This window comes from Chamaea fasciata, unplaced genomic scaffold, assembly GCF_029207755.1.
Source record: "Chamaea fasciata isolate MVZ Bird 193981 ecotype frontalis unplaced genomic scaffold, bChaFas1.0.hap1 SCAF_11, whole genome shotgun sequence".
Taxonomy (NCBI): Eukaryota; Metazoa; Chordata; class Aves; order Passeriformes; family Sylviidae; genus Chamaea; species Chamaea fasciata.
Window position 1 is genome coordinate 11,908,969 of NW_027094096.1, and position 13,368 is coordinate 11,922,336.

The 13,368-nt window shown below is 39.0% G+C and overlaps 1 protein-coding gene across 10 annotated transcripts in view; it reads right to left on the reverse strand.

Annotated features, from left to right (window-relative positions):
* The window catches only part of TFDP2 (transcription factor Dp-2), a 54,322-nt gene that overhangs the window by 34,195 nt on the left and 6,759 nt on the right, over positions 1–13,368 (reverse strand). For 8 of the 10 annotated variants that reach the window (XM_066193252.1, XM_066193250.1, XM_066193247.1 and 5 more), the window contains exons 2-4: positions 8,610–8,703; positions 8,311–8,334; positions 2,779–2,845 (exon numbers count right to left, since the gene is read on the reverse strand). In XM_066193252.1, coding sequence (XP_066049349.1) covers positions 2,779–2,845; positions 8,311–8,334; positions 8,610–8,651 — 133 coding nt within the window. In that variant the 5' untranslated portion in view covers positions 8,652–8,703. The remainder of the gene's footprint in view (positions 1–2,778; positions 2,846–8,310; positions 8,335–8,609; positions 8,704–13,368) is intronic. The other 2 variants (XM_066193249.1, XM_066193248.1) reach the window with 1 other exon arrangement.

A 13,368-nucleotide genomic window follows, 5' to 3' on the forward strand; every position in this document is an offset into this window, starting at 1 on the left:
AGCCCAGCCCAGCCCATCCTGTCACAGATGAACAATTTTGACTGCAACAATAAGAATCTACTATATCAAACACCAAGGGAGAAGGACTTTCAGAAAGGAGATATCCTGACGGTGATGCATGGGCTTCTAGAATATTTTACCCAGTGAGGGTCCTTGCACAAGCAGTCCCTGGCATTAGGTACCATGGCCATCAGTCAAAAGTCAAAATGCATGTGGCATTCCCTCTCAGATCCAATGAGTGTTCATTTCAAGCAGAAGAAACAAGCTCCAAAGGGAGGGGCTTTTAGCCAAAAGAGCCTGTGACCTATGAGATAAAGGCAACAGATGTAGGGAAGTGAACTGTCTGTTGAACTAGAACCGTTCACTAAACAAAGTGAACAACATTTGAATTGATGCTCTGCTGAGCACTGTGAAATTTCTTCTAGGCACATGTAGGAAAAAATTCTGGTTCCCTTCAGAATTAGACAGCAAGTCTTTTTATGAGGATTACAAATTTGTGTGTATATGCTTTGATTCTGCAATCATCACATTTAAAACATCATATTCCTTAGTCAATTTGCACTGCATTTAGAGATGCTGGGTATTAGAAATGCTTTTTCCCCTAGACATCATCTACACAAGGAATAAAAACAAAAATACTGCGAGTATTCTAAAAAGCCTGAATGAAAAAAAAAGCGGCAGCAGGAAGATGACTATTTTCACTAACAAACACAGGAAACAAGGTATAATAAGAAAAACTGAACCCCCAAATAAACTAAACAACCTGTCAACCTAGATAGAAACTTTAATTCAGATTTAAAAATCAGCAAAAGTGACAGAGCAGTACTCTATCATATACCTAAGCAGTCTGTGAGTATTAACTTCCGCAGCAAAATACACCAGGAAAACACCCAGAGGCTGTGCATGAACCCTAAAGGTAAAGGACACAAAAGGTAATGGTGGGAAAGATAAATGAAGCCTGATCAAACAAACACTGCAACGGCAGCAACAGAGTAACTCCCTCAGATGGTTCAGGGGAAAAACGTGCAGAGAGAGGAGATTTTGAACACAGCCTGTGAACGGAAGAAAAGCAGAGAAATCTACTTTGAAGTGCAAGGGTCACGTGATCAGCTACTTTGATTAGGCATTTTTAGTGAGACAAAGACAGAACCTTTCCCCAACACAACGATTATCTGGTGGTGGTAAAGCTGTGGAAGGAGACTGCAGTATCTGTGCGAGCACAGAAACAGCAACACCTGACTTGGTGTCTCAAGACATCCTTGTGCAGTCTGAAACAGCATCCTCAAAGAGCCAGGCTGCTGTTACCAGGGAAAGGGACAAGGCAGTGGTTCACCTGGAGCAAAAAGCATTGTTCAAAATTAGACCCAGTAAACCTAGAATTTCACAACAGATTTCACAGAAAAATAAAAGACCAGGGTTCATTAATAGAAAGGAAGACATTTTGCAAGGAATTTTCTAGGTGTTAAAGGTTCAGCATGGGAATCTGAAGTGTTCCATTAATGCAATACTGTTTGGGCTAGAGGTAAATAACAAACACACACCACAATTAGCTTTTGGAAAAGAAAAATGCAACTTTTTTAAAGCAAAAATTTCTAAGCCTTGAAATCTGATGCTTTCTAGCTGTATCTGTACGAGTTTCCCCAGCTTTTATGGAATGTTTGATGTTCTAAGAAGAGTAATCCATTGTGAACAAGATGTTTTATTTCAATAGACATGGCAACAATTTCTAATTAAACTGCAAGGTTAAAAAAAAATCACTGGATCATAACATTTTATAAAATATATAAAAACGGAGGTAATAATGCATCTCTCACCCCAGAAGCAAAATCTGATAAAGAGTGTGGGATATGGGTCACTGGGATATTCCTAACCCATACTTTATAATGTTAATCAGTTATTTTCTGCACAAATCAATTGCTTGTTTCAGTAATTATTTGAAAATGTTGCAGTTAGTCTTTTTCCCTAGCATCACAACCCAATAATCACAAAACAATGAAGCACAAAGGCAATTATCTCACCAATGTGCAATAAATAATTCTCAAAGGTCTCCACCAGTCTGCCATGTTCTGCAAAGTTTAGAAAACTAGGAAGATACTGTAGCTCCAGCCGTTTTCTGTTTTGACTGTCTCATTTTCTCAGTCTCTTAGGTTTGATGGCACGAGCCAATAATCAACCTTCCTGCTACTACATGCATTGGTTTATTGAGGTGATAACAGCAAATCAGTATTTCCTTAGAAAGGTTCATTGAAATGTTTCCTCAACTGCAAATGCTTGAGTTTTCTAAGACAGATAAGGGGTTTATTTTACTGGAATACCATGGCTGTTATGACTGATCATAAATTGTTTTTGAGTCAAAAGTGATTAATCTAGAAGTGCTAAGATAAAACAGGATAGGACAAAATATAATTATTGTAAATTGTGCAGAATATTTAGAAGTATGACATCATGCTCAGTCTTCTCTCTCTTTTTGACTACAACAGAATCCGGGAACTTTAAGGGTAGGGTAGAAATCAGGAAATTCAGCATATTTTTCACCATCAAGGAATGAAACGAAGGGCTCGTTTTCTCCTCTTACTATTTTTACTACACCTTTTTCCCTCTGCAATTCTGAAGACCTTCCCATCTTTGCTACTGACACTTACATGTTGGTATTAAACAACTACCAGTGGAGATGTATGAAATATATTCTGAACATTTAAATTCTGAGTATCCCAAATGTGAATCAACCATATGCAGTGAAATAAATCTTAACGTATGTATTGAATAGAATTCTCTTACCTTTTGTTGGACTCTGGTTCTGATCTATAAATCCCTTCAAGTCTCCATTTGTGGAAGTCACACCAACCTGAACAAAACATTTTTGAAGTCTTAAAATATGATAAACTTTTCTATGTTTTCTAATATGCAAGTAATAATATCATGAAAGCAACTTTCTGCACTATGAAACATCATAATCCTAGGGACAGTAGAGTTAACAAGAGCATGAGACTCAAGGCAAGGTGTCCAGGACATTTACTGTGTATCTGTGAAGACAAATTCTACTTTTAGCTAAGTTGTTACCTAAAAAACACCCTGAATATTCTGACCATGTACTACATATGACCCAAGCACCCATTCTGGCTATTATGGTGTAAGGCACCGTCCCCCCCAAGTCAAAGGGAGCAGCTGCCACCAATAACACAGCAGAAATCTGCCCATGTCCAGTTGCCTCAGTACTAAGCTGCACAGTCTACAGGTCTGAGATGTGACTATTGATGCATTCTAAATACATTCCCTAGTCTTCAGAGACACACTGATTTACGGAGGGTAAGTTACTGGAGACATGGAAAACTTAAGTATTATACAGAATAGTGCAACTCAGACTTTGCCATGCACACAAAGCATAGGAAGGTGTAGTTTGTACAGAAAAATACAAGATCACAGCTCCCAGATGAAGAAGGGAAGAGATGGGAAGTCCCTCATATCTCAACCTCTTTTTAAAATATTATAAAATCCGAGTACTTCTGTAAATCATTGGGACAAAGGGTTCCACTATCCAAGTTAAACGAAGGCAATCATATGATGAAGGATCAAACATTTTGCTTAATTTTACAAATGTATGTAGCAATAATGGAACCCATGCTAGGGCCACTTGAAGAATTTTAATACACTCAAGTTGGAGCATCATTTAATTTTAGGTAAACAGTAGCAACGTAACTAAAATAAACTAGACAAGACAAAAGAATACCTACTATAAGCATTTCAGTCTCACACTTCTGATTAGAGACCTTGTATTCAGCAAATAATTTTTGTAGGGGAAAATCTGCACACAGCGTTGTGACAGACTCTTGAAAATACTTCTACTAAGTTTTTTCCCCATCAGGAGACATGTAAGAAGATGAACTGTTTATGCACTAGTCTGCAAAACACTGCCCAAATGAGCTCAGTTACGTGCTTCTACAAACAAGCTCTTTGAGATGCTCAGTACAGCTCCTCAGTTTATCTCAGACATTGTCAGTACCGGACTTGCTCTTTCCTGCCCTTCCTGGCACACCCAGCTAGACCCTCCTACACCCTGGGGCTGCTGCGGTATCCCCAGAGGCTGTGTCCAAAGAGGGCTGTCCCATTCTCCCTCCCGTTCCCGGGCTGTCTCCCAGCAGGTGGCAGCGGTGCAGCAGCGATGGGCAGGGCTGGGGAGGAACGCCCAGACCGGAGTAGGGCGAAGTAAGGAAGACATAAAAACAAACCAAAACGTCTCCTTAGCACGGTTTGGTAGCAGATCCATACGGAAAAGAGCAGCACTCCAGCACCTGTTGTGCTTGGGCACAAGGATCACTCATGTGCTAAGAGGCCACTGTAGTTCTCTACACTGAGGATGTGGTTTTGAGATGTTTAACCAGAGTTTGGCACGGGTGGAACCTGTACAGTGTAAAGCACTGCAAGGCCATTCCAGGGCCCAGCCAAGGGGAAGAAGAAGCTGCACTGCTGGTCACACCTCTGCTGCCTTCACACAAACAACACTGTCAACTTCTCCAAGGACCCCTGTCTGCCTCTGCAGCAACTAGAACAACAACAAATGGGAGAAATTTTAAATTCAGGGCAAGAACAGAGGTCCACAGGAATAAATACCATGTTAGATTATGGGCTTCAACTCATTCCAAGAGGGATTACAAGAAACATTTTCAAAGACAGCACTAAAATTTGCCCACAATTGAACGTTCATCTCTAGATCTACGACTGTACATTTCCCTGCTAATTTGGATCAGTTTTTTAATCAAACATTGAAGATGACATACATATACAGTGTAGAATGAAAATTCTAACCTTTACATTTAATTCTCTGAAAGATTTAGAAGGAAATGCAACAAAGTAATTGAGAGAGTTTTTTTGTGTGTATGTTGTACTTCAGTGATCCAAATGACAAAAACTTACAGAAATTCAGTTTGCACAGAAGTATGTTGTTTTCATTACAATCGTCCTAGTAGTATTTATAAAGAGCAGCATTTTTCTCAGTTTTATAATCCTTGTATCTAAGTTTAGAAGAGCTTGAAAACAAACTTGAATTTCATGAGAACTGAAGTGAGAAATGTGACAGATCGAAAGGAATTTGTTTCTCTTGCAAAAGAATGATCCTAACTAAGCCCTCAGAAGAAGCAATGTGTGATGCAACATTATGCTACTGCTGCACAGCAAGACCTTTATAGGATTCCATCTCAGTGTTCAAGAGGTTCCAGGCCGCATTCTTATCTGAGACAGACCACACACACTGCTTCTGGGAATCTTGACCTGTAACAACTCCTAAGCTGAAACCAGCAAATAATCCAATGCTTAACTGGTATCATTTGTTACTTTCTGTGCTGCTTGTGTGATATTTCTACTTTTTATCACTGGCCCAGAGCGTCTGGATTACTGGGGATGGCAGGAGCTGGACTCCTTCTGTTCATCTGCTGCACAAGAAATCCATGAGGGATTCCACCTTCCATCTTGGATCTTCCATGACAGAAGATGAAGAAAGGACTTGGCAGGCCTTTGCAGACTACTAAATATCCTTGAGGTTTGTTTGTCTTTCCTGTTAGGTGACTAAGTTTCCAAACAGGGTGAGGGGAAAGAAAAAAAAGTCACAGCCAGAGTCTTGGATGGGGCCAACTGCCACAAGCAGCTCTTGCAGCTTGCCTTGTAGCCTAGCCTTCTCTACTGCTTGGCTGGGAAAGTCTCCGTGACCAGCCTCAGCAGTTAAACTTCCTTCCATGCTGACATGTGAAAGGAGAACATCACATCAACTGACCTTATCTATGGCAAAACAGCCACCCTCTGAGAAGCACTGTCAAATAATTTCACAATCAAAACTAACAGTCTTATTCAAAAACCCTGCTGAAGTTATATCGCTCATTTGTTTGAGTGCTGAAACTAAAAATTTGTTTGAGTAAACTAAAAATAAATTTACCAAGAGTATTTGCTCTTTGTTTTCTCCATTTGTTGACACTGTTTTGGTGTCTTTTTACCTGAAGGACCAATGGGAAAGGAGACACCAAACACGCCAGAAAGAACATGTTTTCTCATATAAGAAAAGAATGAGATAACCCAGTTGGAGAGGGTGATTTGAATTACATTTGGATACAATGTATAATATGGTAAGCACATAAACATCACTTTCCCAAGAGAACCTGTAACTTTTATTCAACATTTTCTTATTCATAGCTTCCTTGGTTGGATTAGTTTTCTAAGGAAGGTCAAATTACCCACCAACAATATTCCACAAGCAGATGCAAGACAGGCTCCTGCATTTAAAGGAAATGAGCAGTGAGCCTAGCCTGGATGATTTTTCCACCACACACTCAAAAGAGTTAGGAAGGAAAAACAGCGATGGGGAAGGTTATTCATCTTGCACACGCATTCAATCTACGGGAACATTCTGGCACATGCTTGAAGCACAAGCTGCCTTGGACAGAAGGTTGTCCAACACAGCTCCTTGCAAGGTGAAAAGCCATTCCAGCCATAGCTCACTGCACAGGGCTGTCATGCAGCAGGAGCACAGACATGCCCAGCTGAGGGGCAGTGAGTGCGGAATGCAGAGGTGGCTGTTTCCTGCTGTGCACATTTAACCGAAGATCCATGCCCTTCAAGAGTTTCCTGGAAGATGTCCAAATTCCAGTACTTTAAAATTTCCTTTCCTCGATGCTTCAACATAAAGGAAAATGATGGAAGTATTCTTACAAAGAAGCTCTCTCCCTCAACTCACTCTGCAGATCACTAAACCATTTCTGACACTGTAACAAATTCTAACCTTACATTTGAAACAGGTTTTGAGCTGCAGAAACCCCCAGAGATATACAGAATCTAAACCCTGCAACTCTGCAAATTCAGAAGCATTATTCCCTCCTAACAGCATCAGGAAACACCAGGGCTGACACTATTGCCCTGAGTGTGCAATCCTGAGTAACCAAGGTTGGGAAAACCCTAAGAAATGCTACCAATAAGGACACAAAGCATATGACTGCCATATGAACAGGTAAACATGAAAACTGAGTCCTACATTCATCTGCACCACAGTAGCTGATTTTTTAAACAAATAAACCCATCAATATTAGGTACCTGACTAAGTTTGCATAAGCTTGATATGCAAAATTTCAAAGCAAGCATACCAATAAAATATTTCTTCTCTAAAGTACTCATAGCATTGTGCTGAAGTAAACAACAAAATTATATTTCTATATTCAGCACAAGAGCAGGTTACTCAGACTGAATGTCACATCTGTCCTCAGAGATTTTCAAAACCCAAAGCCCTGATGGAGCTCTGAACAAAGCACCAAGCAACTGGGTTCCAGTGCCAAAGAGCTTTACACAAAGCATCAGAGTAGATGGCCTTCAGAAATCCCTTCCAACCCATACCACTGTATGACTATCACACAACACTCCATGGATTTTATCGGGATTGGTATTTATCCTTTGACTGCATCGAACAAAAGGTCAAAGCCACAAATGACCTGGATTTGTGCAGCTGTCCCACATACATCAGTAGAATTACTTAGTCCTACTAGAGTTGAATATGACCTATGAAACAATAAGCAAAGGGCTTTGAATATACACATCAGTTTATTCTATGTCTTGGTAAGCTTGAATCAAAAAGTGATATATAAGACACCTCAAAGCCTGGATCTACACACCCAATGAAGCTATTAATAAAGCCAACAAAAATTTTCAACACTTGAGAATTCATTTAACCAAACCATGTCATTGGCACCAATCCAACCCAATATGCACAAAAGCTTCTGCATTTACTGAGCAGAGCACAAAACTAGGCTATCTGCACTTTTATCATGGGGCACTTCTTTGGTGGTGTTGGTTCCTAAACCCACTCAGATTTAACTGGAATGCAGGATGTCCTGTCAAACACAGTCAACAGGCTAATTGCCCAGGGCCCAAAGTCATACCCAATTCACTGATCACCAGGATTAATCAGAACTGCTCTCTATACAAGCTGTGTACGTCAAGAAGCACAGCTAATTAGGCAGAAAATTAAGGTCAGGATGTTAAGACTTTTCATAAGCTTCCCCAGAACTCAGGATAGAGGAGTCAAATACAGAGCCTTGGGACACCACTACAGAATGGTTAATGAGCAAGCAAAAAAGTGAGAGAGAAGGCCTTCAGTCTTCTAGAAACCAAGAGTGTATCAACAGTAGCAAAATAATATGCACTCTTTCTACACTTCCTTGAGATCTGAGACTCAGACTCAGTAGAAGGATTTTACAGAGGTGCAAAGGTGAGAAGATTCAACAAAATGTGCAGCTTTCACATCAGTTTGAAGAAATGTTAGAAGAATCACAGACTCACAGAATATCTCAAGTTGGAAGGGACCTGCAGGAACAATATGAAATCAACATAAAGCATTGCCTCAGTTATCAACCTGACACACAGCTGAGTAAACTCCACAAGCTAAAAGAGCTTCTAACTAGATAAAATTTATCAAAGATGATGGGGGACATATTTTTGGGATGCAAAAATCAGACAAGATTTCTGAATCTGAAGGCCTTTTTGATTGATTTCTTATATTTGTCTACACAATTCTGGAAGTCAGAAGTGACTGGCAGAATGCCACTATGAAAAGAAACATGTTGAAGAGTTATACTTACATTTTTTGCCGTCATGTCAGACTGTATTCCTTTATATTTCATAAAGCCATAAGATATCCCTTTTCATCTTCATATAACCTTTAAAATGAACATCCTGTAAGAAAGTTAATGAAATGCCTTAGTTGAAGCCCAAGCTTCTGATAAAATAATCACCACAATAGTCAGGTTCTGCAGAGATACTAAAAATGTTCCCTGCTTGGAACAGGCAGAGATGAAACACAAAGGCCCAACTTACATAAAGGCTTGACTACATTAATGAGCTAGCAAAACCATGTTATGCCATTACTAGAGTTTTGTAATTAAAACCATTAAAATTTTTTGCATTTAATGCAGATTGGTTTTAAAAATGGAAGTGAATTACTTCTCTCCACTGTCTCTTTAGCCACCAACGACAGAGAAGGCTTTAAATGAAATGTGTATACACAGAAAACATTCAGAATTTTTAGGAAACATGCAAGAAAAAAAACATTCGGCTCTAAATCATCTTTTAAATATTTTCATGCTTTTTTATTAAAGCTGTGTAATTAGAGTTATATTAGAATTCCAGGAAAAGACAAAAATTTTGGTATACCAAAAAATAGTTTAAAGTGACTTAATTTTTAAATGAAAGCTTCCAGAAGTCTTACAAAAAACAGAAGTTACAAAACAATGTTCTCAGCACAAATCATTTAAAAGATAGAATTAACTTAACAAAGTGTACTTTGTACTTGAATGTACTTTAAAAGTACTACTTGCAGTTGAAAAATGGACTACAAAAGACATTGGAACTGCATTTGGATGAATAAGGGAGAGAGAACTGTTCACACTTTGAAGTGTGGAATCAATTCCATAGAATTAGGAAGATATCTACTTATCAAAGAAGAGTCATGACCATTTACAGCAGAACTCACCAGCTACAGAAGTAGGGTGCAATTCATGCCATTTCCCCTGTATTTTAACCTGTGTGAAGTTTGAGACTGGCCAGTGTCTTCACCTCCCTTCAGGAAAGTGCCAGGGGTTGTTTCAGTAGTGTAAGTAATGAGGAACTCTGCCATCACATCCCATCACGGCTTCAGTAGTTTTGGATAACCCAGGATAATTTTAAATTCTAGGTTGTTTCTATACATTTTTTTTGTTTATTCAGACATCATATCAATTAAACTGTTAGTGGAAAACCATTTTTTTCAACACAGAGATGTCCTCCACTTCCTGCTGACTGAATTGTACTTATCTTCCTCAGTGATTCCCTTTACTGCAGCCATAGCTAAGCAGTTACTCTAGCATGTGAACACCAAACAATTCTACTAAGACATTCTCCTGTGAAAATTTGTACATTTTAGTTTCCTCACTAAACATGCAAGAAAATAATACCAATTTTTCTGTGGCTTCAGAGAAGATAATATGAAGAGGTATCTACTGCCACTCTGGGGAAAGGGGCAACTGGATCTGGTAATAATCCTTTAACCTGAAGCCATAAAGCTACAGAGGTCATGGCAAAGAGCAAATACTGAACACTTGCAATGCATCTGAAAATTATCACCTTTGTGCCTGTTCTTTTTTGACATTTCTGACCTTTGCAGACAAACTCTCCAAATACCTCATCCAGAGCTCTGGCCAAAATTCATGTTGCAGTCTGACCTCCCTCTCTTTCTTTAAGAGGCTTTACAAGTAATTTACTCAAATAAAACGTAGTTAAGAACATAATTGCTAAGCAGTTTTAAGTCATTTACAGATAAGCAAACTACATTCATCTTTGACAAGTTATTTGCTGTCAGGCTTAGTGATCCAGAAGGTATTGTCCATAAACTCTGACAGTCCTTTGCCACAGTGCTCTTTAGCCAGTATGAACAGTTGGTATTCTTCCAGCTTTATGAACACATTTTGTCAAGCCCCAGAAGCCAGACTTTGTGACCCCACCATCTGCCATGACCTCTTGTCAGGTTCAGACAAAAGAACCGACACAGATGGCCTCAAAATGGAGATTTTCTTCATGCCCAGTTGCTGCATGTGCTTGCACCACACAGACACAAAAAGATAAAACTCAACTTTTTGTCTTCCTTAGCTGGTTTCCACTGAAATGAAGCCGCAAAAAGATAGGTTCAGAGCCCAGAGCACATGAGACACAAAGATTGCTTTATCTGAACTATGTTTGTCCCTTCATAAGCTAAGCCTTGGTTTATAATCCACTCCCATAAATTTGCCTTTTGGCCATATATTGTACGGTACAAGGAGCCAACCAAACTGACTTTGTAAACTCTGAGTTGTAGCTTCCTCTAGAACATACTTCCTAATCACTTATGCCACTGACATTAAAAAGCCAGTTTGAGCAATAAATTTTAAAAAGCCCAAGTAATCAAGCTCTACTTACAGCAGAACAGTACAGGAGTTATATCTGTACCTATTCTCACTACAAGCTAAACGCCAGATCTGTTCTGAAGTTTTGGTGATTCTGAAGCTGAATCCCAAACAGGGCAAAACAGAAAACAGTTATCTGCAGAATAACATTGCAGTCCTTCTTATGTTTATTTTCTATCTATTGTCCAGAGTCTTAGTTTTAAATTACCCCTATATGACAACATAAAAGTCTGTTCTCTGCTTTACCTAACTTACCCTGGTTTCTCTTCTAAAATTTTATCAGTACTTCAAGTCACACCTTCACCTAGACCAGCACCATGCAAAGATCCTCCCCAGTGCCAGAGGCCAGTTCGCAACAGAAAGCCATTTATGTAATATTATATCAGTACTAAACATCTACAAACAAAGACAACTATTGGACAATCATCAAAATTGTTATGATGAAAAGTCTTTTATGGAACACATGAAAAATAAAAAAGAGGTATTTTAGTATACTAGAATAATTTTTTTATCACCACTAAGGAGTGTTTTTTTCATTTACTTGATAAACAGTATTGCAAAGTGAAAATTATTCCAGGTAGCTGGGTCAGCCAAGAGGAAAGTATGATGAGTTCCAAAAAAAATAAACCTGTATAACACCAGCCTTTCCACAAGAAGATAACTTATACTCTTCATATCCCTCTCCATAGTACTAATTTTCAACTATTACAAGACTGATTTCAGAAGACAGCAGTAACAAAAAGACTCCTTATTAATCAATACAGGCTCAGATTTAAACCACTAATTTATGCACGGCATCTACATGGCCTAGACCACCTGTTACACATATGCTGCTTCAGTTTGTCTCAGATCAATAAAATTTCAAAATTATTAAGTACTTATCTGAACTCCACCTGCTCTCAGGAAGGGTTTCTCCAGCTTGTTCCTAAAAAATGTTTCAATATCTAACTCCTTTCTGAAAAAACTGAAATTTAAAAACAAACCCAAGACAGGAATGCCATATAACATCCAGCTTGTCACTCAATGAAGCTCTTTGAAAAAGCCAACCAAGGTATTTATTCAACAAGTCACACAGGATGAGAAATAAGTCACCACCTTCAGCTGTCATACAGTAAATTTATTTTGAAAATAACGTTAGAAAGTAGCTCTAAGGAAGCATTTGAAAGGAAATCCCACCATTACATGTATGATAAAGGTCTGGCAGGTATAACAAATTATTTTTCCATCTTTTACTGTGAGCAACTGTATGCCTTCAAAAAAGTCCTAGTAGGTAACAGACAAGGTGATTGGAGAGACTGAACAAAGGAAATCTAAGTGCCTTGACCACTGAATGAGATTATGGTTTTTTTACAAAATAAAATAATTTGAGAAGAGTATTCAGTTTAAAAGTATCATTGTTTAATCACCTTTACTTGACTTAAAAGGCTGCAGCCGACAAATCCAAAGTACAGAAATTCTCCCAACTATATGACACAAAAAGGAAATGAGGATAACTGCTTTAAACCAAGATGCAAATGAAAGATAAAACTACCTGAACTTAATTTGAAAATGAAGATTTCATCATGTAGCTACCATAGAGCAAAATGCCAATGTATCATCAGAAAAAATTACCTGACACCTCCTGGCAACAGCAGTAATTATGACTCAAGTTTACACAGCACAAAGAACCTGGAAAAACAGACAGTCCTGCAAGTTCAATGTATAAACTGTAGCATTTCAGCCTCATGAGGGAGAACCACCAACTTGTGTGGTTTGCTAAAAGCAAATCTTCCCTCAAGGACTTCATGTAGCAAATACTGAGGCAACAAATGAATTGGATCCCATTCAGTACTTTTGGACTCAATCCCAAATGCTACAGCCCCATTACTCCCACTATTTGCTGTATTTACTCACTGCTGCAACTATTATATTACTACCAATGTACAATTACATCAGTACTAAACATGCACACGATTCTCTCCCCGCTATAGAACTGTACATGTATCCATGACTAGCAAAAGCACTGCTGATGGAAGTGAATATCCTGGATCCCAGGGATGAAGACAGGTCTGAATGAGAACACATGACATGGGAAGAAAATCCAAAGCTGGATTCCAAGTCTCTCCTAGCTGAAAGCACTCCAAGTCTCCATTCCCTTCATTGCACTGCTGACCCTCACATTCTGCTGCTTGTCCAGTCCTGAAAGAGCTGGCTCCCCAATTCCAGCAGCCTGGAACTGGATGCTCCTTCTCTCAAGGGACTTGGTTTCTGAGGCATGTTCTGAGACATGCTCCATGTCAGCACCAGCAGTAAACTTCATGTCTAAGAACAGGGGCAGCACTCATGGCTTCTTTCAAAATCAGTGAGGTGAAACATGTCTCTTACTGTCCAAATAAGGAGAACTTTACGTTAAACATGTGGAATAATTCCCAAACACTTGAACCTT